General features: G+C 40.7%; 1 protein-coding gene and 1 long non-coding RNA gene across 5 annotated transcripts; both read right to left on the bottom strand.

Moving 5' to 3' along the window:
* Positions 1-20,153: 20,153 nt before the first annotated feature.
* Positions 20,154-21,688, bottom strand: LOC147481934 (uncharacterized). The gene is made up of 2 exons (XR_015204609.1): positions 21,336-21,688; positions 20,154-20,473 (listed from the first exon to the last, which is right to left on the bottom strand). It is a non-coding gene; the product is annotated as an uncharacterized LOC147481934 (long non-coding RNA).
* Positions 21,689-23,320: 1,632 nt separating this feature from the next.
* Positions 23,321-24,680, bottom strand: LOC147481933 (heterogeneous nuclear ribonucleoprotein 1-like). Of its 4 annotated transcripts, none has more exons than XM_086578022.1 (4): positions 24,617-24,680; positions 24,417-24,541; positions 23,833-24,184; positions 23,321-23,634 (listed from the first exon to the last, which is right to left on the bottom strand). In XM_086578022.1, exons 3-4 carry the CDS (start codon positions 24,052-24,054, stop codon positions 23,374-23,376), a joined length of 483 nt encoding a protein of 160 aa, XP_086434148.1. In that variant the 5' UTR covers positions 24,055-24,184; positions 24,417-24,541; positions 24,617-24,680; the 3' UTR covers positions 23,321-23,373. The 4 variants fall into 4 exon arrangements, with proteins under 4 accessions (XP_086434148.1, XP_086434151.1, XP_086434150.1 ...); XM_086578025.1 differs by having other exon boundaries at positions 23,321-23,631; XM_086578024.1 differs by having other exon boundaries at positions 23,833-24,054.
* Positions 24,681-26,426: the final 1,746 nt, after the last annotated feature.

Raw genomic sequence — 26,426 nt, 5'->3', positions numbered from 1 at the left:
AAAATATTTATTACCTCCTCTAGTCATGTAACCTTTAAGATCACATAAGTCAGTGTGAATCAATGCCAACAACTCAGTGTTTCTTTCTACCTTTTTGAAAGGTTTCCTAGCATATTTAGATTCTACACATACTTCACATCTCTTGTTTTCAGAAATAGTATTTTTGGATATGTTACCTAGATGCATCAGTTTTTTAATTGAAACATTATTAACGTGTCCAAGTCTACTATGCCACAGATCAAATGACTCAACCATATAAGAAGAAGTAGATGCTTTATTTAAATCAAAATCAGTTACATTGAGCTTAAACAAGCCTTCATCTAAATAACCTTTACCCACAAAGGTTCCCCCCTTAGTCAGAACAAATTTGTCTGACTCAAAGACAAGTTTGAACCCCTTCTTACTTAAAAGGGAACCAGAAACCAGATTTTTCCTAATATCAGGAACATAAAGAACATCCTTCAAATTAAGAACATTTCAGAAGTGAACTTCAAATTAAGTCCCTTTTCCTTCAACTCTAGAAGCGGATGAGTTACCCATGAACGGACTTTCTCCTTCTCGAGGAGGAGTGAAGGACGAAATGCACTTTTAGTGCCCACGGATGTGTTTGGTAGCCCCGGTGTCTACCCACCCGGTCGATCATGTTACTCACCAAGTTAACCTCAAGAACCATAGCAGAAAAGTTACCATCCCGAACTACATTTGCTTGTGCCTTATCTTTCTTCCCATCATTCGGACCTTTTTTGAATTTCTGATCCGGGGCTATATGACCTCGTGATCCGCACACATAGCAATGAATTTCAGGATTGTAAGGTTTCTTTTAAAGTGAGGTTGGGACTGTTTATTCTTGTTAAGCATATGGTTTCTTTTGACGGGAATTTAGTTGATTTAGACTTAGAAGAACTAGCGTTACCTTCAACCCGGGTTAGCCTTAGCCTTCATTTCTGAAGTCTCCACATTGATTTCAGCCTTCTGTTATCCTCCTCGATCCGAAGGTTGGACGATCGATCTTCTAGGGTCATCTCTTTCTTCTTATGTTTGAGACTGTTTTTGTACTCCTTCCACGAGGAAGGGAGTTTCTCAATTATGGAAGCAATCTGGAAACCTTTGCAGATTTTATAACCTTCCTGCAAAATCTCATGAATGATTATTTGCAACTCCTCCACTTGAGAAACAACTGATTTCCCATCTTCCATCTTGAATTCCAGAAACTTTCCTACAAGAAACTTCTTAGAACCTGCATCTTGATAGCATACTTCTTATCAAGCAAATTCCACAATTCGTCAGAATTCATTACACACAAAGATAAACATCATACAAATCAAGAGAAAGACAATCAAGTATATAATTTCGACATAAATAATCCTTCTTTTCCCATCTCTCCACACCACCAAAACGACCAAGTTCATCTTCATTTTCATTGTAAATGGGTTTCTCAATCGAAATCCATTCGACCCGGTTCGAGTAGTCGATAAAACCGCATTTTCATCCGCCAACGCTTTAAAATTTCTGCCATAAAAATCTCAGGTTTGACAGACTTACCACTAGGTTTCTCCATTTTAACAGTATAAAGAACAAGCGAGCACAATACAAGATAATAACAGATTGTTACTAGACAATGTATTTTTCGTCTTAAGATTGTATGTAACTAGTATCGAAAAACAGTAATAAGAATGCAAGTAAAACTTATCACTGAGGATTGTGCTCGGCACAATTTCCTTAAGACGAAAAACACCGCCCGGTACGGTTGCTGCCAGCCTCAAGCGTACATCTCCCAGGATACAACAGTGGAAGAGCGAGTCACCAGCAATGACCAGCTCTGTAGGAACTCTTAGCGTACTCCAGACATGGTTTTTATAAGAGGAAAAAGTAATTGCGGTTAAGCGTGTTTTCTAAACAAGAGAGACCTTTGATATATAGATCTGACACTCGCACCTCAAGGCGAGAGTCACGCAATGCGAGAGATTTGGTTTGACTCTCAATAAGGAAAGATTTTGAAAACAACCCGAAGCCCAAATGGGTGGATTTTACACCGCGACATGACATGTGGGCACAGCGCCAAGACTAAGGTTTTTCTGGAGCTCCCACCTCCCGAGAGCCCCCAAACCAAGGCGGCCTTGTGTGCGCGCGAGCACCTCCTTATATCTCTCTACACTATCCCTCTATAAGTACACAACCAATATAAACTTAAGAGTCTTAAGTTTAGTAACCAATGTGGGACTAAAGCCCCCCACATTAGTGTAGTAGATACATAAGGTCATGGGTTCAAACCCATGAGGACACAAATTCATTCACATTTCCAACATAATCCACATCCATATTACACTATATATATATTAGCTCCTATAGAGAGACAAATAATAATAATAATTATAAGTATCCTAATAGCCTGCAAGCTATTTAGACAGAACCAAGGGCATTGTTCTTTCTCCTGCATGATGTACACTGCTCTCATAGTCAGAGTTTACTAGCACCCTCCTGATGCTTAGTTGTTGTGCAGCTTTAAGTCCCTCTTCTATTCCCCTTTCAGTTCTTAAACCATTACTGACCTCTTATTGGAACTTACTTTGTACCATTAGAACCTCCCCTTTGTTGTTCCTTAGCTGTCCGCCCTCCGTAAGTAGAAGTGTCAGACTTTAAGAAACCATCTGAATTAATCATACCTACTTGATCAGGGGGTCTATCCAACTAACTACATAGAATTGGCAATCTCCTAGGCTTTGTACCATCATCCTTGTTTCTGCCGTGTCAGTAGCTTCCTTTATCACATTATGGAGATAGGCCCCCATCTTCTTCAATATATCATTTGTAACATGTGTAGGGGAGTGGCTTTTGTTTCTGAACTTTCCACTGTATTTTCATTCCATATAGCACACACTTACGCACAATAGATTGCTCTTTGAATCTCTGAGTCAGTTGTATTATTTCTAGGCATTATCATGATCTTGTACCATTCACTATTTGAAACAATGACTGTTGGGTTTATCAGCTATCCTCAGTAGACAAGCAACCACTAAGTTGTTACCAAGCTAATTAAGAATATGTGTTTAGGGATGGTATACTTCTCAATACATATATTTATTTTGGGTGTGAATTTTTCAAACAAAAGGGAGTGGATTTTCAAACACTTGTGTATGGCAATTCTAGGTGTAAGGGAGTGATATCCTCCTTCAGGAATATCAGGCATGTACTCAGTATGATGGAAATACCACACCGACCTATGGAACCAGATCGCGTCTACAAGCTAAGAGAACTCTCAGCACAGTTCGCACCAGCACGCGAATCAGGCTATAACGTGACTCAGCTTACTTTCTAGAAGCAATCATGAACGAAGAGGCACATGCACAAATCACTGCCACCAGCTACTGACCACTGCCGCAAACTACTTGCCCAGACTACTAATCCCCATCATCACAGCAGACCTATAAAGACAGTTCTCGCACGCCTCCTTAATCTAGACCCCACTTTTGTGGTACACTTTACACGTGGTGGGCAATGATTCACTCTCAACATCTATAAATACCCCTCCTATGAACTACGCCAGACCTGATTCTTCTCTCCCCTCATAACCGAGAGCAAGATACGTAGGCAGTTCGCTCCTAAGCCGAACTCGGTCCCTTCAATAATCCATTCCAGTTCCCATTCAACTGTGTATGTAAAGGAAAACTGAATCATGCCTTTACATTGGCGCCGTCTGTGGTCTCGATTACTTGAGACACCATCTTCACACAAACCAAAAGAACCAAAAACCAAAAACCAAATATCTCAAGCCCACGAAGCATGGCAAGCCTCGAAGCTCAAGTTCAAGGCCTCGCAAACTAGCTAGGCTTAACCAATGAGAGCATTTTCTTGCTCAGGCAAGAAAATGATGCTCTTCGTGCACAAGTTGACGCTCAACAACAGCCAACTGGTAACGGCGCTGAGAACGGCATCAACGAAGTTAATCAACAGATTAACGACTTAAGAAGTCATCCCAGACCCTGTGGTCGTAACCACAGAAGACGCTCCGGTTCCTGCAGCAACTCCCATCACTCATCAGACCAACAAAGCATCCACAGAGCTCAGTCCCCCAGAGGACGCTCTCCCAACACAAGCTACAACACCAACTGAAGAGAGGCAGTGAGTGAATCTAGGAACGGAAGACGACCCTAATTAAGTTCGTCTATGTAGGGGCTAACCTCGACCCCACGCTCAAAGCCCAGCTTGTAAACTTTTTATCCATGAATAAAAATGTTTTCGCTTGGTCGTATATTGATGTGCCATGTATAGATCCTAGCTTTGCATGCCATAAGTTGAATGTCAACCCTAGTGCCAGACCAGTTCGACAGCGACCTAGGAGACTATCACTACGTTTTCAAAAAGCAATCAATGACGAGGTCGATAAACTCAAGCAAGTTGGTTTCATCCGAAAGGTCGACTACCCAGATTGGATCGCTAACATAGTGGCAGTTCCAAAAAAAAATGGCACGGTCCGCTTTTGTGTTGACTTCACCAATGTCAACCAAGAAACACCCAAAGACAGCATCCCATTACCAAGGATCGACTAACTTGTGGACCAGACCTGTGGCCACGAGCTCCTCTCCTTCATGGATGCCTATAGTGGGTACAACCAAATACCACTTGCTGAGGAAGATCAAGAGAAGACGTCCTTCATTATAGAACAGGGAATTTATTGCTATAACGTCCTCCCGTTCGGCCTCAAGAACGCTGGAGCGACTTATCAACGACTGGTAACTGACATGTTCCAGGACATGTTAGGCGATACCATGGAAGTCTATATTGATGACATGGTCTTCAAGAGCAAAAAAGCAGGTGACCACCTCACTCACCTTGAGCAAGCGTTCTCCAAGTTACGCCGAACTCGCATGAAGTTGAACCCAGAAAAATGCCTTTTCGGAGCGTCCTCCGGCAAATTTCTGGGTTTTCAGGTCTCACAGCGCGGGATCGAAGCCAACCCAGATCAAATCCGAGAATTCTTGGATATGCCCAACCCGCAGACAAAGAAACAGATACAGAAGTTGTCAGGCATGGTCACTGCACTCAACCGATTCATATCCAGGGCATCAGACAAGTGCCGACCGTTCCTACAACTCCTCAGAAAAGGTGAGCAGTTCTCATGGAATGACCAATGTCACCAGGCCGTCTCCACTCTCAAAGAGTATCTCACAACACCTCCCGTCCTAGCCAAACCAACGGACGGAGAAACGCTAGGGGTTTATCTAGCAGTATCGGATTTCGCTATCAGTTTGGTTCTCTTCAAGGAAGACAACAACTCAGAGAAACCAATCTACTTTACAAGTAAGACACTAACTCCAGCCGAAAAGAACTACTCTTACATCGAAAGAGCAGTATTAGCACTATTATATTCTGCAAGGAAGTTCAGGCCATATTTTCAAGCGCACCCAATCAAAGTGATCAACGACCTACCGTTGAAAAAAATCCTTCATAAGGAAAACAAGACAACTTGCATGGCGGTTTGGACCGAAGAGCTCGGGGAACACCACATCGAGTTCGTCCCACGCACCCCGCAGAAAGGACAGGTCGTAGCTGATTTCCTCGTCGACTTCCCTGTGGGCGATCTACATTGGGAAACAGAGACAGATGTCCTACCCCCCAAGAGCAGCGACAGGACAGTTTGGTCTCTCTTCGTAGATGGCTCCAGCAATCCCGGTGGAAGTGGAGTTGGCGTTGTGTTAGTGTCTCCCGCCGGAGCAATGATGGAGAAATCAGTTCGCATCGACTTTGCGACCTCCAACAACGAGACGGAGTACGAGGCATTAATTATGGGACTCAGAATGGCGCTACATCTTGGTGTACAAGAACTTCATGTCTTTAGTGACTCGCAACTGGTCGTTCGCCAGATTGCTAAAGAGTACACTACCCACGAAGGTAACCTTTCTAAATACCTTAAAGTTGTTAATCGATTACTTCCGTCTTTCAAGAAGGCCACCATACATCACTTTTTGCGTGACGAGAACCGTCACGCAGACAGTTTAGCTTACTTGGCCACACAAACACCGAGCTGCGCCCCGAGACAACTACTTATTGAAGTAGTTGACTGACCTGCCTACCAAGTAGAGCACGTCTTAGAGGTGAGCGACCTATGTCCACTTTCTGAGGATAAGATGAGTCAGACATGGATGCAGCCCATAATAGAGTACATTCAGAATGGCACACTCCCAGCTGAACAGAGCAAAGCCAGGCAGATACCATATCAAGCACGTCACTATTGTGTTCTGAATAACAAGTTGTTTTGAAAATCTGCTGGAGGAACTCACTTGAGGTGCATAAGTCCAACTCAAGGTCAATCGATTTTTGCTGAGATTCATGAAGGAGAATGCGGCAATCATGCGGGAGGTCGTTCTTTGGCCCACAAAGCAATCTCTCAAGGATACTTTTGGCCTTGCATGCAGATCGACGCCAAAACATATGTTCTCAAATGCATCAAATGCCAAACCTTTGGCCACAACATCATCCAACCGGCTCGCCAGTTGATCAGCATTGCAAGTCCTTGGCCATTCCACATGTGGGGCATGGACATCATGGGACCATTCATCCCACAGAAAAGCACCGGGTTCCACTTCGTCTTAGCTGCAACCGATTACTTCACGAAGTGGATCGAAGCAGTTCCTTTGGCACATGTCAAGGAGTCACATGTTAGAAACTTCATTTGGACTCACATTATCACCATATTTGGTTTGCCACACACCCTGGTGATGGACAATGGTTCCCAGTTCAAAGGCAAAATGGTCAAAGATTTTTTGGCCAAGTGGAAGATCGTTCACGCATTCTCCACTCCACAGTACGCTCAAAGCAACGGTCAAGCAGAGGCCAGCAATAAGGCCATATTAGAAAACTTAAAGAAAAAGATTGAAAAGAACAAGAGCCAATGGCTAAATCAGCTAGAGAACATTCTGTGGGCTCATCGTACCACAGCTCACTTCAGCACAGGCGAATCACCATTCTCCTTATGTTATGACACCGAAGCTGTTATTCCCACCGAGCTGACAATCACGACAACTCGATCCGAGCTTGTCGAGTCAGGATACAATGACTCAGTCCTAGCTCGAGAGGTCGATTTGCTGGAGGAACGTCACGACCTAACAGCCATCAGAGTGGCATCTTACCAACAAATTCTAAAGAGGTCCTACAACAAACGAGTACACCCTCAATCTTTTCAACCTGATGATCTAGTCCTGAAAAAGACTCAAGATGACTCCAAGCTAGCACCAACATGGGAGGGACCATACATAGTAGACCCAGTTGTTAGCAATGGGGCGTATTGGATCAAGACGCAAGAAGGGAAACCACTACCAAGACCCTGGAACACTTATTTGTTAAAGAGGTTTTATCAATAAAGATGCAGTCTTGTACAATTCATGTTTTTTAATCCTTGTCAATTCAGGTAGTTTAAAATTATATTTGTATTACCAACCACTATGTTCAATTACACTTACAACAAAATCCGCACTTGCTCCAAGTACACCACCAGTACAGGCGCATTCTCAACACTCCCATCACATACAACGTTCTCAGTGAGCAGCACGCCTTCAGAGGCTAAATACGCTCTTCGCGAGCGCTCTCAGGAGCTTACAGGCTCATAGCCTCTCCAAATCTCGTTAAGTTGAGGACCTATACTTCTAGGATCAACTCCGTGAGAACGCTCTCAGTGAGCAGTACGCCTTCAGAGGCTAAATACGCTCTTCGCGAGCAGAACGCTCTTAGGAGCTTACAGGCTCATAGCCTCTCCAAATCTAGCTAAGTTGAGGACCTATACTTCTAGGATCAACTCCATGAGAATGCTCTCAGGAGCTTACAGGCTCATAGCCTCTCCAAATCTCGCTAAGTTGATCCCCTATACTTCTAGGATCAACTCCATGAGAACGCCTCGGTGAGCGAAGACGCTTTTCGAGGCTAAACACGGCTCTCCTCATGGTTTTAACTCTCAGAGCTTCTGTGGGCTCATAGCCTCTCCAATTCCCACTAGTCGAGAACCTATACTTCTAGGTTCAGCGCAGTGAGATCGCTCTCTTGAGCAATACTTAACAAGCATAACATTTTCTTAAAACTAAATCTCAGCATTCATAGCCATAATATACAAACACGCATCATAAACGGAACACTAGCTACAAGAAATCAAGCATAAGCAAAAGCATATATTCCATACATATCCATCAATCGAACTGCCGACCCACGACCGGAAAACCAATTCGTACATTCACCGATCTGCTGGGTTTACCCAGGAAATCCATATCGGTATTTCTTACAAGTCTTGAACAAACAGCGAGCTGCCATTTTTATGGAAACCAGCTCGTCACGTATTCATACCAAAAGGCAAACTGCTCAAGGTAGCCTGAGAAACCAGCTCTATTGTTAACTCTCTTACAGAGAGGCAAAATGTTAACACATACAAACCAAACAATCACTTTCAAGACTTACAGAGAGAAGTTCAGAAAATCAGCGTCTTGCATCCGCAACAACATGCTTATCCCTTGGCGTGGCACTGGTAGAGGGGAGATGACTCGCATCACGGGCAACAACAAGAGCGGAGGTGTCTTCAGCTTCCTGGTCATGCTTCTCCAGTAGCTCCACGTACAACTCCGCTAACACAGGGTGATCTTCATAAGTTCGATCATACTCTTTTTGCGCCTTACGAGCCACCAGTTGACACTGCTTGGCATACTCAGTCACGGACGCCAACTGCCTTTGCAGGTCCATCATTGAGTTTACCAGTACAGTCTTCTCCTTCAGCGTCTCATGATGCTTGTTCCTTAGGGACGCCAGCTTCTTCTTATCGGCCTCCCAAGCAGAACGCATCCTAACCAGCTCGGCCACGCCACCATCACCACTACCAGGTCGCTGAACAGCACGTTTCAATCTCTCATACCCTGCCAAGAACTGCACGAAGGACGTTAACGTTCAACCGTCCTCATTCAAGCCACAATAAAAGGTATAAATAGAAAACTTACCAAACAACAAGCCGCGTCGGTGGTCTTCAGGGTCGTCTCCAAGCTTTCACTCTCCAGCTCGGTTTTGTCACCATCGAGCACTATCCCTTCCAGGAGGCATCTCGCTATGGAGGCTGAGTGGAAGCTACAATCAGAACGCTTCACCATGCGCTTCTTCCCAGTACGACCAACATAGTAGAAGTCGCTCCCCATATCACCACGACGCGGGGACGAGCTGCCAGACGTAGCATGGCGATCTTGCTCCCGATCGTCGCCCCCTCCACGACTTAGAGACCTGAAGACGATCCCAGGTCGCCCACCTCCCCCTACCTTCGCACACTTGCCTTTCCTAGCGCCAGAATCATCAGCTTTATGCTTACCATGGTTCCCGAGCGGGTGAGGTCGGAATTCCATCTCCTCCATCACAAGGGGCGAAGCTTCCCTCGCCCCCTCACTACCACCAGCACTCTTGGCACTACATCTAGCCATTTTCAGACCTACAAAACACATTCAAGCATCAGCGAGCCACCACGCAAACAAAGTTTCCTAGGATAAATAACGAACCAAGCAACGCACACACGTACCTGAGATGATCAGTAGAAGAAAGGAACCCCACACCGTCTAAGAAAGCAGAGCAAACTTGAAGAAAAAGAAGAGCAAATACTCTTCAGTTTCTCGAAGCAGTTCTATTTATGCTCACGAAACGTCTCTTCCCAAGGCAAGTCATAATGGCATCGAGACGCCAAACGGCAGGCCACCTGGTAGCTATCAGTTCATATCTCCCGACCGCTCATATTCATACACGTGCCAAGCACGCACTGTCGCTAGACTAACTACAGCTTGTAGAACGCTCCAAGCGTCCTCAGAACCAATGCAATCTACAACGCTCAAATCAATTAACGGGCAAGACAGGTCAACAAATGCACCGGTCGAATAGCCTATATCACCCTCACAACTAGTCGCAACAACAATCGCACTCTCACACAAGGCAATCAGACATATATTACGCAAAGATAATTGAACAAAGTTAACAGCACGCATCCTATACAAGCAAATGAGCGAACTGACGACTGCAGTAAAGCCTCAGTTCGCCGACTAACCGAGCTTCTGAGTCTACTCGGGAAATCCAGCCCAGTTAGCTCATTGTTATCACAAACATAAAGAACGTCGAACTGCCCAGGTTACCCCAGGAAACCATTGCTTCAGGCCTAAGGCCGCATACAAACACAGATTTTTTATGAGCACCTTTAAACAACATGGTCAAAACTTTCACTGACAAGAACATTCAAAACTTGCGATGAGCCCGGGTCACCAGAGGTCGTTCCAGCTGCATTGGTCATGGTCGTATCCAGTTCGTGTGATACTAGGGGCTGTTCAATCACCGCATCAGTAGACGAAGGAGGCACAACTACAGGAACAGTACTCGCATCTTCGAGCGGCTAACCCCCATGACCGACCAGAGTCCCGCATTCCTGCTCCTCTTGAAGATCAAAATATTTCTTCTCCAGCTCCTATATCTCAGCACGGATAGTAAGATAAGCATCCTTCGCCTGCAGCGCAGTAGTTTTACACTTTTTAGCATAAGCATTCGCGGTCGCTACCTTCTTCTTCAGGTCGCCCACCTCATGCCTCAGCCCGACCGCCTCATTGACAGCTGACGTCTTCTCCAACGACAGCGTTACTAGTTCCGTCTTCAAAGCATCCAGTTTTTTCTTCTCAGACTGCTGCACATCTCGAAGAGTCGAGAGCTCGTCCCTCAGCGACTCGACCTCCGTCTTCTCCAGCTCAGCGAACTGAGCGGCCTTCTTCAGCTTCTGGTACCCATCAATAAGCTAAGACAGTTCGCACAACGATCCCCATTAATACCGAGCAATAACATTATGCACAATACAGCAAAATAGCCTAAATACAGAAGGAACTTACTAGACACAGCGCCTTATCCATGCCTTTGAGGTTCGAGTCCAGCTCCTTGGAGTCCAAGTCTTTTCTGTCTCCATCCAGCGTCATCCCCTCAAACAAACAAGTAGCTATCGGTGCGGACTTGTAGCTACAATCTGACCTCCTCACATAGCGCTTTTTACCAGACGCTTCATCTACATACATCAGGTTGTGCTCTAGCTCATCTTTCCCAGCACTAGCATGCCCTTTACTAGTCTCTTTTATACTAGCATTCCCCTTCATCTTGCCGGAAGTATCTCCAGCAACCTTGGTCAGAGCGACCTCCGTGGCCTCCTCACCCAGGACGCTAAAGTCGGGCATCGGCCTCGCCTTTGAGCTATGAGCCGCCCTCCCCCCAGTTCGTCCTTCACCACCAGTTCCAGAGCCGCCCCCAAACACCCGTGCGACCTTAGCAGGTCGGGTCTTAGCATCGTTACCCTTCCTCTTGGGCAAGCGAGTAGGCTCAGGAATCTCAAAGAGGTTGTCATCCAGGTCGTAAGGAGAGTCTTCCTCACCCCTCCCCAACCCAACCCCAGACAAACCAAAGACTTCAAAGCAGTCGCCGGCCCGAAGCGACCTCGGTTCTTATTTTCCCTCGTCACAAGGTCACTCGTGTGCTTCTCCATCACAGGCTTCCTTGATGCTCCCCCTGTCACCTTACCTCGCGCCCTTGTCTTCTGCACTACCCTTTTCTCCTTAATTGTGGGCCCTCCCCGTTCCTTAAAGAAATGCGCGACCTCTGGCAATTTTGCCCGCTTCTCAGCTCGAGTCAACCGCGCGAACCTCTCAATCTTCTGCTGATCAGTTTCCTTCTCTAGAGCAAGATCTGCAAAGATAACAAGATAAAGACGTTAATGCAAAGGTTATTGAAGGCAAGATCAAAATACTCAAATACAGTATTGCTACCCACCAGTAAAGTCGCATACCCTATTCTCCGCACTGAACCCCCTAGCACAGAAGTTCCCAACAAACAACCATGGTCTTTTATCCCAAGACTCGTTGCTCACACCATCTATCACACTCGATAGCGTAGCTCGCGTTTGCAAGCTGAAGTTCCACGACCGTGATCGTTTTACCAAGTAATGCTCAATAACATCAGCGACCTCTATGCGGTATTCACCACTCGCGTTCAACAAATCGAACACCTTAAACAAACGTCAGGTGTTACCCACAAACTGGACAGGCGCTTTGCCACAACAGTTCAGAAACTGGCAAACCAGTTTAGAAAGTGGGATCGTCAGATTCGCCCTTAGCTGCCCCTCACAGATTATAACCCCGCAGTTCAGAAGGGTATACAGATCGCTAAAGACCCGTGCGTATTGGTCATGCTCATGGATTTCCAGACCGCTTACGGCTATCCCATATTTTTCTCTTAAATAGGGGAATGCCCTCAAAGCGTGTCTGTCACTCTGTCCACAGCCCTCGGTGGCAGCCCGCTAGAAGACGACCTCTCACGGCGACCTGAGGTGCTAGCTTCAGCAACCACAGACATAGATCGAGCCTCATCTTCCCCACTTCCAGCCTCCTCAACTACCTCATCTTCATCACCACCATCACTCACCCCACACACCGACTCATCTTTCTCTTCCTCCTCATCATCCCAATCACCAAGAGAAACTTCGCGAACCTCATGAGATCGCGTATCATCTGAGTCAGACATCTCTCCTTTAGCCCTAACAGTTCTAGCCACTAGTAACTAATCGAACGTCCTAACAACTCTAGAACAAAGACTAAGCACGAAGCAAGAAGTAGAAGTTCAACAATGGCAGAAAACTAACCTGAAGGTTGTTGCTGTAATGAAGTGTTTTCTACAAGGCGAAGCAGCAAAGTGATGTTTCAAAGAACCAGCGTAATCTTTGAACAACCGCCCCTCCAATTTCCAAGGCATCATGATTACACCCTAGCCCTAGCCGCACACGACTTCCAACAAACTTTCCTGTCTTTTCAAATCCGAAAAACGGGCGGACGCGTTTTCTCGCAGAATCGCCGGATCCTCTCGCGTGTTAACATCTACGCCCACACTCCACCGGGGATAACCACGGATCGTTCTCCCCAGCTCATTGGATATTTTCACATCTAGCATGATCCACACACGCTACTGTTTTCTCTCAGCAGGTCGCTTCCACGACCGACACGCCCTACTGAGAAGGGGCTATGTAAGGGAGTGATATCCTCCTTCAGGTATATCAGGCGCGTACTCAGCATGATGGAAATACCACACCGACCTGTGGAACCAAATCGCGTCTACAAGCTAAGAGAACGCTCAGCACAGTTCGCGCCAGCACGCGAATCAGGCTATAACGTGACTCAGCTTACCTTCTAGAAGCAATCATGAACGAAAAGGCACATGCACAAATCACTGCCACCAGCTACTAACCACTACCGTAAGCTACTTGCCCAGACTACTAATCCTCATCATCACAGCAGACCTATAAAGACAGTTCTCGCACGCCTTCTTAATCTAGACCCCACGTTTGTGGTACACTTTACACGTGGTGGGCGAGGATTCACTCTCAACATCTATAAATACCCCTCCTATGAACTACGTCAGACCTGATTCTTCTCTCCCCTCAAAACCGAGAGCAAGATACGTAGGCAGTTCGCTCCTAAGCCGAACTCGGTCCCTTCAATAATCCATTCCAGTTCCCATTCAACTGTGTATGTAAAGGAAAACTGAATCGCGCCTTTACACTAGGGTCTGTGTTACTTCAAAGGAAAGAAAGGACGGAACTTTAAATTCAGCCAAACAAATGGTTGATGACCTTGTATCCCGTTTAGGGAGGGAATGGAATTAAGTGGATGCAATTTTAAGATTTGAAGAAGGTACTACTAAAGATGCGATGTAGTGACGTGTTGATTGGCATAGAAAAAGGCAAGGATCACAGAGTATACAGGTGGAAGGGAGAATGGAGACTAGTGGAATGCTATTTTAAGAAGGGGTCTAATTGATTAGGGTATTAGCGCTACGAGGGTCTTGTAACTACCATTTATCAAGTGGGTGAGAACTGTGGGGAGGTTGATAGATGACATTCTGGGTGAGAACTGTGGGAAGGTTGATAGAACTAGGGGTTTAGGAGAGAGTTGTCGGTGAAGTAAATATATCATGTATTGGGCAAGGAGTATGCACCGGACGTGTTAGGGAGTAATGAGTGATCCATAATTTTCCTTACAATAAAATTTCGAGGAATACACGAATCGGACCTCAAATTAGCGATCATACCACTTTAGGGTGTTGAAAATGTTGACCCATGTTGTATTCCAAAACAAGACGTCGGACCCACTTGCTGATGTCAACGATAAAATGTGAACTTCCTACTATGCCCTTCTTTTCTCCTATTAATACTATTTTATCTTTTTAAAATACATATAATTACTTTCTTACCCTTTTCTACTTAATTAAGCTCTCTAAAACCTCTCTTTTTCAAAACCAATTTTTGTTCCTCTCGTCCTTTCCTTCTCTTTGCTATATCTTTTTCTCTTCTCTTCCATCCTCGAAATCCCTTCCTAAGCATTGGGAGGTCGCTCTTGTCTTGAAACTCACGGGAGAAAATTTGTGTTGCACGTTCGGTTTTTGCGGAACTTATAGTAAACAAGTAGGTACCTTTTTTTTGTCACTTCTTATATTATATCATGTAGATCAACATTTTGGTCTAAAAAAAATAATCTTTTGAACGTTTTTATCGGAAATAGTTGGGTTTTTTTTTGAAAATCTACTTTTACAGAAAATATTTTGTTGCATTGCATATATAAATGCTTAAATCGCTAATAAGATTTTGATTATTATTGAAGTTGGTAAATTATTTGCAAATATAGGGGTTATGTTTTGTGCATATTAGATGTTTGATAAAATGCTAGATGGGGTTTCCATTTAACAATTTGGTTTTATTAGAGAAGTTTACCTTTTGGTTGTTGATTTTGTCACATTATTGAATAAACAGTAAGTACAATAGATATAGGCATTGAATGTACTATGGTATATTATTTGCAGCACCAAAGTGTAAACAAGTGCAATATTTTTCCTTGGTCTAATTAGCTTTTGAATATTCTAATATGAGTAGCAATAATATAGTGACAATTTATCAAAGCTTGTTTTGCTACCTATTCTCGACATTGGTACTCTTTTGGGCTTTCGAAAAGACTTACTTTTTTTAATTAAGGTGAATGTTAAGGAATAGTTTCTACAGTCTGGTCGCATGCCCCATTTATGGTAAAAATCATGTTTATATTGTGGCTAGTACATTGGTCTTGGGCAACAAGAATAGACAGGATCAATTGTGGTAAAAAATCATGTTTGAATGGCTTCTTCCTTTAAGAAAATTGTATTTGGGATGTGGTTATTTGGTTACTAGGGTGCTTGTGTTGCGTGAAGTTAGAAAATAGTAATAATAGGGGGGGTGGGGTATCTCTATGTGATGTGCGAGGTTCGAAAGGGGGTCTGTCAGGTTGCTGTGTTCAGTACGTAAGTTAGAATTAAGGGGTGGTTTCAGGTGGATAGGCTTTGTGTATTGTGATGTGTGAGTTAGAAAGGGGGACATTGTACCATTTGTAGCTTAATCTAATGGTGCGAGTGCATGGTGTATTGGTGTTTTGTGAGAATAAGCTACATGTACACATTTACACTTTTCTTTTTAATATGCCTAGTGTATGTTGACATAGTTTGGTGTAGAAATTACATATTTATGCACTCTATATGCACTATACCATTGTGGAAATTACTACCTTCTTTATATGGACCAAGGTGCACCCGACACTGGACATCATGATCTAGCTCAATTTGTGTATGGCGACCCCGTTTTTGCTGAAGTTGGCAATGTTTGGGTGGTTGGCAAACCAAATTTTGTCACATTCATAGACTGATTATTTGTTGTATACAAAAGCTTTCTCTTAAACGGCTTGTCTGTTAACGGACATGTTATATAGTGTCGTATATAAGCTGTCCACAAACAAGTTAATAAGCGTAAATTAAAAAGCTATTCATGACACTATATAAGTTGCCCCACGAATATGTTTGTTAACGGACATGTCCGTTTAAGATAAATCAGGTTTTATCTTAAACGGACTGTCCGTTTATGGACATGTTATATAGTGTATTGAGAAGCTTATATAGTGTCGTATATAGACTATCAGCCAATTTATTGGCTTCTCTATATATGTGCTTGACATCGAATGCCTCAAACTAACTAAGTGATCTTCCAATGCTCTTCATAATGTGTATGACTTGCCAAAGATACTTGCTTGTGTTTTTCATGTAAGAGATCACATTTGAGGAGTCAGTTTGTGCATGTAGCTTCTTAATATTCTTTCTAGTGGCTAGCTTGATCCCTTGTTCTAATCCATGTAGTTCAATGCAATCAATCGATATGAAGTCGGACTTGCCCTTTGCTGCTTCAGTAACTTCTCCCAAATGGTTCCTAACTGTTGCTGCCCATCTGCCATCTGTGCCTTCTAGTGTACCATCTGTGTTGAGTGTAAAGTAATCTTGCATAGACTTCTCCCATATACACCACACCTGAACTGGATGCTGATATGTATATCAATTTTCCACAAGTCTACTAGCCTGTCTTTCCATTTCCATTTCCACAAGTCTACAATCATGAATTTTAGTAAAATGGAATATAAGAAAGTGAGAGAGAATGCAGTTGTCCAATTTAGATTGAGTTCAAAACTTCCAAAGCAAAATACAAGTTCTTCTTGTTTGATGAGAAAGACCAAGTAATTATTTTGTCCCATATACACGAGTGAAAGAAAATATAACTAAAAATTTCTACAAAGTAGGCAAGCTATCAGGCTTTCTCTTAAATTGACATGTCCATGGATAACTTATATAGTGTTTTGAATAGCTTTTTAATTTACGCTTATTAATTTGTTTAACGGAAGACGCTATACAAGCTAGCTGTGCAAATTCAAGATACTATATATATAAGTTGCTCAAGACACTATATGACATGTCCGTTTAGAGCATTTCCAATGCAAGCAACAACTTGTTACCTCCACATAGGACTATTTCCCCTCATAGTTACCTTTTTGGTGAGAAGCTACTAGGGATTGCCCAATGCAAAAGTGACTTTAAAATTTGGATGAAATATTTTATTCCGTCTGAATGTAAAAAATGTAAAAATATCGAAAAAAGACACGCTGGATGGATTCCGAAGAAAAAAAAACGAAAAAAGTTGAAAAAAGTCGCGGGACGTAATGAAACATTCGTCTTAAAAAAAATATAAAAAATATAAAAAAATATAAAAAAATAATCGCGAGACGGAATAAAAAATTCCGTCTAAAGATCACAAGTTGGCAACTATCTCAGTAGCAAGTGCTACCCTCATTGTCACCCTTGCATTGGGCTATTGTTTTTGGCTCATAAGGGTGACAAATTGCATTGTCCCCTCAAAGCTGCATTGGGAAGGGTCTTAAGAGGAAGTCTGGGCAAGCTATAAGAAGTGGACTCAAGCTGTCCACGAACAAATTAATAAGCGTAAATTAAAAAATTGTTCAAGACACTATATAAGCTGCACCACAAACATATCTGTTTAAGAGAAAGCCTGATCATTTTGGAACATGTGTATACCTTACAAGGCAATGTTCTAACTATCATTTTTTTTGCTTTTTAATTTTAAGTGGGGGCAGTTTAAGTCAGAGTGCAATTTTACTACTTGAGTGTGTTTAACCAAGCATGTCAACACTTCTTGAAACGCGCATGCCCAATCCTGTTTGCATATATTGGTAGTGGTGTCCAAGCCTGATTGCAGATTTCAGTAGTTTCAAACAAGGCCCAAAATATCGATATCGATGAATATATCGGTGTACCCAAAAACCGATATATATCGGATATATCCATTTTTTTGGTGACCAATCCAAACTATTTAAAATATCTGATATATCGAAAATATATTGGAAATATCGGATTTATATTAAAAAATAGTCAAAAAGTCAACTTATATATATCGTAAATATCGGATATATCGATTATATCGGCGATATAAAGTTTTATATCGGAAATTCCGATATGTATCGGGAAAAAAAGAGTTCTATATTCGGTGGATATATATCGGAAATATCGATATCGGTGTACCAAAATACCGATATATATCGGCAATATTTTAGTCCTTGGTTTCAAGCAGATTGGAGTTGGATTTCATTACAACATTATTTGCAAGTGCAACAAAGACATGTATACTGGATGAAGTTGTTGTAACTTATATATGAGCTTTGATGTCTATCATATTATTGATAAGCTTTGAACAATTCTCTGTATACTCTCCTTTTTCACTTAGGGCTTCAGCCTTATTTTTCTTCTCTATGGCCATTGTATTTTGTCATATTGTCCAACTTTGTAAGTTTGATAAATAGACCATTGAGAATTCTAACAACATTACTACTCCAAGATGGTGCATATATTAGAATAATGGTTTTACAACTTGACATTTACGAATTGCTTTAAATAATTATTTAAAACCATTAAAGAGTATTCTTATCTTGAATGCTACTCATACCTCATGTAACATAGAACAAATGTATTTCAATGCTAGTTCCTTTTAATTTATCTGTTTTAAATAATTTATTTATCAAGAATTTCGTCGGCACAAGCAATACCTATGCTACAAGACGGTATAGAAGCCTAGTAAGACACTATAAAAGGTTATGCTAGTAACGAATGCAAAACCAACTATTGGACTTTGTTGAATTTGTCATATGTAGACTCACACCCATAGATTCCACTATTTCTATTCTATCATAATTTGTTTCCTCCATTTCTTGAACAGTTAAGACAATTATTTAGTTGGCCTTTTAAGAAACGGGGGGAAAACAAGTATGACAGAAGTTTTAGACTCTATGGATGAACAAGGCTACATGAGATCCTACGACCAAAGTGAGGGAATACTCGAGTTTAATTAGTTTCGATACATGTTTCAACATATACACAAACTTACATGGTATTTCAATAGATGTAGGCACATCCGATCTGAAGCACCCGAATTTAGTCTAGGTACACGTCGAAAGCAAGACACTTTGTTTGTATGGTTTCATCAGCCCAATTTGAAGGTGGGCAGAATGAACCCTAAAATGAAAGTGTCGTGTTATCAATGTGTCCATAAACTGAACTCGAGTTGTAGTTCGGATATGCAATGATGTTGCAATGGATGAAAATATTGCACCCACATTTCATTATAGAAACAAAACAATATAGAAGAGTCTATGTAATGCCATATTGGGATGTTGCATATGGATAAAAATATTTCTTCCACAAGAATATGGAATCCCAGTACAACACTATATAAGGATATGCCAGTAACGAAGCAAAACCAACTATTGTACACATGTTGTAGCCACATACTTTGTTTTCTCCATTTCTTGAACGGTGAAGTCAATTATTAAGTTGATATTTCAAGAAATGGAAGTAAACAAATATAATAGATGTGTTAGGCCATATGAATTGCTACATGAGAGATGAGACCCTACAACCAAAGTGAGGGCACACTCGAGTTTAGTTTTGATACATGTTTCAACATATGAATTTAGTCTAAGTACACATCGAAAGCACAACACTTATTTTATTGTAGGTTTCATTCAGTCTAATGTGAAGGTGGGCTGAATGAACCCTAAAATGAAAGTGTCATGATCTCAACGTGTCCCTAAACTGAACTCGAGTTTTAGTTCGGATATATGTTGGCACATCTAAACATAGCATACCTAGTTTTTGGATGCACGTTTTAAATATAGTTAGTTTGATCATGGTTTGTAATTCATCATTGCAATGTAGTAAAACACTGTTATAATGCGATATGCAGTGATGTTGCAATATTTTAATTATTACACCCGCATTTTATTATAGAAGCCAAAAAAATACACTAAAACTGTATATCACTAATAATAGTCCTAAAACGACTATAAAATGCCATATTGTAGATATTCCATGTGAATAAGAATATTGCAACAGCAAGACAGTGTAGAAGCATAATACAACACTATATAAGATTACGCTAGTAATGAATGTAAAACCAACTAATAAATTTTGTTAAACTTGTCTCATGTAGCCTCAAAGTAACTATGTTTGTGGGCATATCTGGAATAATAAGCCCCATAGTGCTTAGAACCAAAGACCAAAATATCACTAATATATATGATATATCACCAATATATATCAGTATTTTGGTACACCAACATCGATATTTTCAACATATATCCACCATATAGAACTCTTTTTTTCTCGATACATATCAAAAACTTTATATCGCCAATATAATCAATATATCCAATATTTACAATATATATCAATTGACTTTTTAACTATTTTTTAATATAAATCCAATATTTCCAATATTTTAAATAGTTTGGATTGATCACCAAAAAAATGAATATATCCTATATATATCAGTTTTTAAGTACACCGATATATTCATCGATATCAATATTTTGGGCCTTGCTTAGAACTTGATCAATGTTGAACGTCGATGTATTAGAATTAGGAAGTTCAGATTCGTCGGTTTCAGGCACCTGCCGAGGAGATTTAACATCGATTCCAATATAAGACACGTACTAAAGAGATTCGACAAGGACAGTTTCTGGCACTCTTGAAAGATCAAGATTATCTGCGTACATCACAATCAACTAGTTTAGTGGCATTTTAGTCAACTCATTTACAACCACAATAATGCACTTACCACCGTATGCATTACTAGCTAATATGGGATGCTTCATCAAACAGAGTTTGAGGCATTTCACCTCAAACAATACTAACTAAACAACAATTTTTACCAAAAAAAAAACTAAACAACAATTTAATCATTGCACACATGTCAGTAGTATATAATCTCGTACGTAGTTTATATAGTGTCGTAGAAAGCTTATATAGTATTGTAGAAATAAAACACCAAGTTATTGTTATTTGAAAGCTTATATAGTGTCCTGGAAAGTGCCAAGAGTATATATATATGGTGAGGGATCAATATATCATGGTTTTCATACCATGCCCCACAAATTCACCTACAAGATGAACCAACAGATCTAGAATAACATTATATTTATTCACATACCATATATTAGTTGCTGTCGTCGTCTATCTGCCACACTTGCTTTTGACGAATTAATGTGCTCGTATCATCTCCATAAAGTCAAGGTATTAATTAAACCCTTAATCAACTAGAGAAAAACGTTCAACCATTTCAAAGAGTCAGTTTGCTGTTCTAATATAAGATTTAGTCTGCTTTCAATTTTCAGAGAATCTTACATTCTTATGTATATTATATGTTATATTAAGCACCTAAGTTTTAGAAGTTACTTCAAACAGCAACCCATTTTGCCCAAGTGCACATTTACTCCAGATGCATATAAAATAGGAACAAAATAAAATATCAGATTGACATCAAACATAACAGAAGTAACAAAAGAGATGGGGAATAAACACCATGATAGTTTCTTTGGATAAATGTAACCAACCACCAATCTTATTACCTGCCAATCTCGATAGCAAAATCGCCGTAGATGTGTCCAGGAGCAGACTCCGAAGGGTTTGTTGCTCCAATAATTTTTCAACCAGTAACAACAACATTCTTACCATAGAAACTACTACACCAATACTCAACAAGTCTACCCAAAAAAGGTTTTGCAGACAAATCCTCATAATGCTTCTCAGCAAAAGCACGCTCCACATTAACAAGCTTCAATCCTAATACATACAAATATTCCGATCCCCAAGCTTAAAATTTGAGATTTTGAACATCACCCAAGCTCCCCCGGCCAATGAGAAAAATATACCATATATACTTGAGTTAAACATCAATAATATAGAATAAAAATTGAAACCCATCATTTCAAATACAATCATAATGTAATTAAATTGTTTACCTTTCAATGTAAAGCCTTTCTTTTCAAATCTGCTAATGATCTCACCCACAAAAAAACAAACAAAGATAAAACAAAACCATATATTCAGTAAAACAATAAATTTTAATAAAATAGAAAACAACAAGAAGACTGAAAAAACGAACCAAGCCTATTTGAACACCATCAGGCTTAAATTGGGAATTTCACTGCTTTGTTTTCTGAGAATTCATAAAAATGATTTTTTTTTGGAGATTATTAACAATAATCCTTGATTGAACACGTGTACATAAAAAAAAGCGAATGGGAAATGTATAACAAATACTTGGATAGTCAGAAATATCCAACGCAAGCACAATTTGTTAAAGCGGAGAGAAATCTAGGGTTGAATTTTCAGTAATTTTTCATAGCTAGGGTTTTGAAATAAATATATTTTCGAATTCTCTGAAAGGTAGTGGTTGATATGGGCAGAGAGACAAATATATGAAGAATTGGAGTTGTTTAAGGGAAAAAGATTAAATGAACAAATTTTGCTAAAGCTACAATTGGGGGTTTTTTTTTGGAGAGAGATAGACACTTGGTTTTGTAGAACTGACTCTTGGGTTCTCAAGTTGGGAAAACTTTTTGGCGGACAATTTGAAATTTGCGTGGGTTTTGAGAGGGAAAAGGGAGAAACCAAATAAGTTTTCTCCCAAATATCAGGCATCACATTGTAAGAAGTTCGACCGACAATCACATGGATATATTGACACATTTTGTATCTCATACTAGAATTTAACCCGTGGCTACGCCACTCGAGTTATTATGGGTGAATTTAGCAAAATAAAATCGTGTCAATTTTTTATTTTAACCCCAATTTAACAAATTAGTTATGCTGTGTCCATGGTTGAATTGAGTATCTAACCATTTGATAAAGCCGTATTTGTAAGGAGTGTTCCTACCAAGAAGAGAGTAAAATACATAGAATAGAGTTTTCAGATAAAAGCAAAAAATATGATCCTCTCCATCAAACAGAAATCATTGTGTGAATCTTGCGTTCTCTCCATCAAGTTCTTGTTCATAACCAAACATAAATCAAAAGTTACTATCAACAGCAGGATTGACAAAGGTTACACCAAATAACACTATACAATTAAAATTAACTCTGTGAGCGTGTATCATTGAAGGGGCCAAAGATCCTATTTATGATGCAACAAATGTCATGCAACATACAACTAAAGGGGCATATAAGCATTACATCTTATAAGGGGGGAAAAAAAAGTGGCTAAGCATTACATCTTGAGAACTAAAATAAAATACTGGAAATAGTTTTCAAATTCTAATTGAAAATCTTAGATATTATTGACCTTTACGAACTGCAAAACAGATATGGGAGACTGAGAGGCAGTACTTGCACTTGAACCACCGCTACCAACACTTGGCAGTTTTTAGTCCTAAATGTTGTAGTTGGTGTACAACATGGCCTCACAGATGGGACATGTTGGGTGCAAGCATATACAAGGTCCACGGCCTTCTAAATGATCCCAAGTTTAGGAACATCTGAGATTAGTGGATCCAACAGATCCAAGTAGCGATGAGACTGCACCAATGGCGTAGCCCATTCGAAGCACCACCGTTTCCCATGGCACAAACTTTGAGAGGCCCACCCCCATTAGATGTGCACCACACATTAAATCGCTTCAGCTACAGTTTTGAAAACAGTTGTCACAGCACTTGGAAACCTTGCAACTGAGCTTATCCTCTGAGGTTGATCATCCACAGATGAATGCCGAGTAGATGTAGAAACCACATTACGAAGACGCTTCAAAGTGACCTTAAACTCCATAACGCATCTTGTATAGCAAAGTGAATAACGCATCTTGTATAGCAAAGTGAAGGAGATATGATGGCGTGGGGCACCAATAGATGGATTGGAAGGTGCTTCTCTCTGCTAGACATCAACAACAAAATAAGATAAATTTGGACAAAGTCAGAAGTTACCCAAAGAGGGAAACACACATAACATATCAAAAAGACCAAAAGAAACTTCCTTTCTCCTTTTTTTTCACAAATAACAACAAAAACAAAGATACCCACATGAAAAAAGAAAAGATAAAGCTAATTTTTTTTAAGAGATAGAGTTACTTACAGTTCTGCCATCAATAGTATGTTTATCTTGAAGAACTCTATTAAGAACCAAAGGATCAGCAAAAACAACAAAACCAAAGCCTCTTGGTCTATCTGTAACCTTATCTTTCATAACAACAGTCTGCAAAACTTGGCCATAGTTACCAAAATATTTAGTCAGCTTCTCTTCTGTTGTTTCCCATGATATCCCTCCTATAAAAAGCTTCCCTTCATCTGAGTCCATCTGAATAGAGTTATTAATGTAATGGAATAGGAAGCTGAAAAGTATAACAGGGCACTGTAGACGACTAAGTGTGGTATTCCTTCGTCCATTGTGTGCCAGTGTCGTTCGTTGCTAAATTGAATGCTGGTGACTACAGGGAGAAGCAAACACCAGAAGTTTTCTCTTTCCATACACTTGCAAATTAGAAGATAATCAGCAACATGATTGATATGGTTAAAGGTGGACCTAGGCCTGATTTTGTGTGAATCCATTGATCTCATGGAATAAAGTTTAAAGGAATATTAATGCTTCGAGCGATGCAATTATATGGTCAGGCGAACTGATTTTAATAATATGCAAAGATGCAATGGACAATAGCATACCTTGATCGCTCTCCTGTTCTCAAGCTGTTCAAGGAATTCCGCGGTTCCGAATTTTTCGATTGGAATAGTTCTTGCTTGAATTCCTTCAGTCCATCTTTAGGATATTGTTTCAGAAAATGTACTTACTGAAAATATTGTGACAGATTTCTATGAGGGGTGAAGATCACTGAAGAAGGCTATAAAAAGAAATAGATCTTCACCTCTCTTCCCAAGCTTCGAGAATCAAACAAAAAGTCTTCTTCGTAAACAAAGCAACCAATCTCCATTTGCTTAGTGTGCATTGGGAGAGAAGTTCGAGGAACTGTTAGTGGGGGCAAAGCCGCAACGCCTAAGTGTTGGACAATCAAAAGTTGAAAGTGATGCAAGTCCAGGTCCTCCCTCCAAGTCCTTAACATTGGAGGCATGAAAATTGGGAGCCTCATCATGATTAATGGAACCCTCTGCTGCCACAGAAATAGCATGTGAGGCAGGAAGCTTGTCTTTTGGCTGCGTGTTTACTTTGACCCTAGGCTGGAATTTTCTCGCAGTGCTCACTGCTGATAACAAATATCATATGTTGAAAGTGGTATAAAGTTAGAATATATCTATATGAGTAGATTGCATGGCAATTGTAACCTCAATCAAATCATTATTGGCAATTCCAAAAGCAATTTCCTCTATTGCAGAGCATGTCACCCAGAAATCATGACACAGTCCACATCAGGTAAGTAACTTAGTGTACCTTAGCAAAATCTTACGTCAAATCGTGCGTGCGACTTCAGATGGTAACTCGGTACTTTAGCAAAAAAGTTCTTTTCAGTTAGTTAACACTTACCTGCCTCATACCCACTGTTTACCACCAAGCTTTTACGCAACCAACAATTATACCTTTTATCCTGGCTCTATTTCTGATCTTTCATATGCAGTAGAAAACTTGTAGCAACCACCTGACACCCAGCTTGCCCCATTCAAGTTGAAAGTTCCATCCATGAAGCCAGACAAAAGCGATATCAGTGAATACTTCAAGCCTATGGAGCAGTTAGCGATCGTTTTCCCAGCCCAGACAGCGAATGTAGTTCAGAGGGAGCACTTGTGCAATTGTCACACTTTCAACTGCTGAACCCGATGACAGTTAAAGAAAAAAAAAAGTGTGAAACACAGGTCACTAATTCAGTCTCAGCAATGACCCAGTCGAAGTCAAGATATTCGTAGAGCTATAAGAATATTACTTTGACAGCAATTTACTTCCAGTTATCATAACTCAATGAATAGGTGATTGTAATCTACCATTACTCCATGCCTTGGAAAATTAAGCATCCAAAGTTACATTAAGGAGTGTTAAAATATTACATGCCTTAATCTATACAACTTTTGCAAATAACTATATAGATATGCAATTAAGAAAGTGATGGAGGCTAGCATACCGTGAAAGCATCGCCAGTTTGCACAATGAAAGAGTTTGGAGAGAATCTGGCTTGTACCCCTGGGCCATCCTTCGTCATGATTTCCAATCCTTGAACTTGATTAGTAACCAAGTTCATGTTCGTGTTAGCTCTACAACCCATCTTAGTTTCTTTCAGTTCATCCGGTTGATCAGGTATAGTACTTTGCAACACGGAATCGATAGAAGTTGGATTCAATGTGCTCATCGTAGTACTTTTCAACATCCATGCTCTCAAGAATCCTCCTCCTCAACAGTTGATCCAACTCTACTACTTGCTTTGCATATGAATGTATGGTTTCGCTGATGAAACAGGAACAAACAAATAGATATGACTATATGAGTACTACAAAATTAAATATGACTATATGGAAACTTGGTCCATGTCTTACCACCTACAGCTCTGGATTCATGGATGAAGTCATCAAGCCCAAAAAAAATCTCTGCAGTCTGAGAGTAATTAAATTACCAAGAGTACATTAAAGTCGACACCAGAACAGGAAAAATTGGAAAAGACAATTATCGAATTTGACACGGGAATGAGATTTATGAGTCCATACCTCTTTCCCGATTTTGTGAAATTTGATTGC

This window comes from Coptis chinensis, chromosome 8 (assembly GCF_015680905.1).
Source record: "Coptis chinensis isolate HL-2020 chromosome 8, ASM1568090v1, whole genome shotgun sequence".
Lineage (NCBI taxonomy): Eukaryota > Viridiplantae > Streptophyta > Magnoliopsida > Ranunculales > Ranunculaceae > Coptis > Coptis chinensis.
The sequence above is the reverse complement of the archived record's forward strand: the minus strand, read 5'-3'. Positions and strand labels throughout refer to the sequence as shown.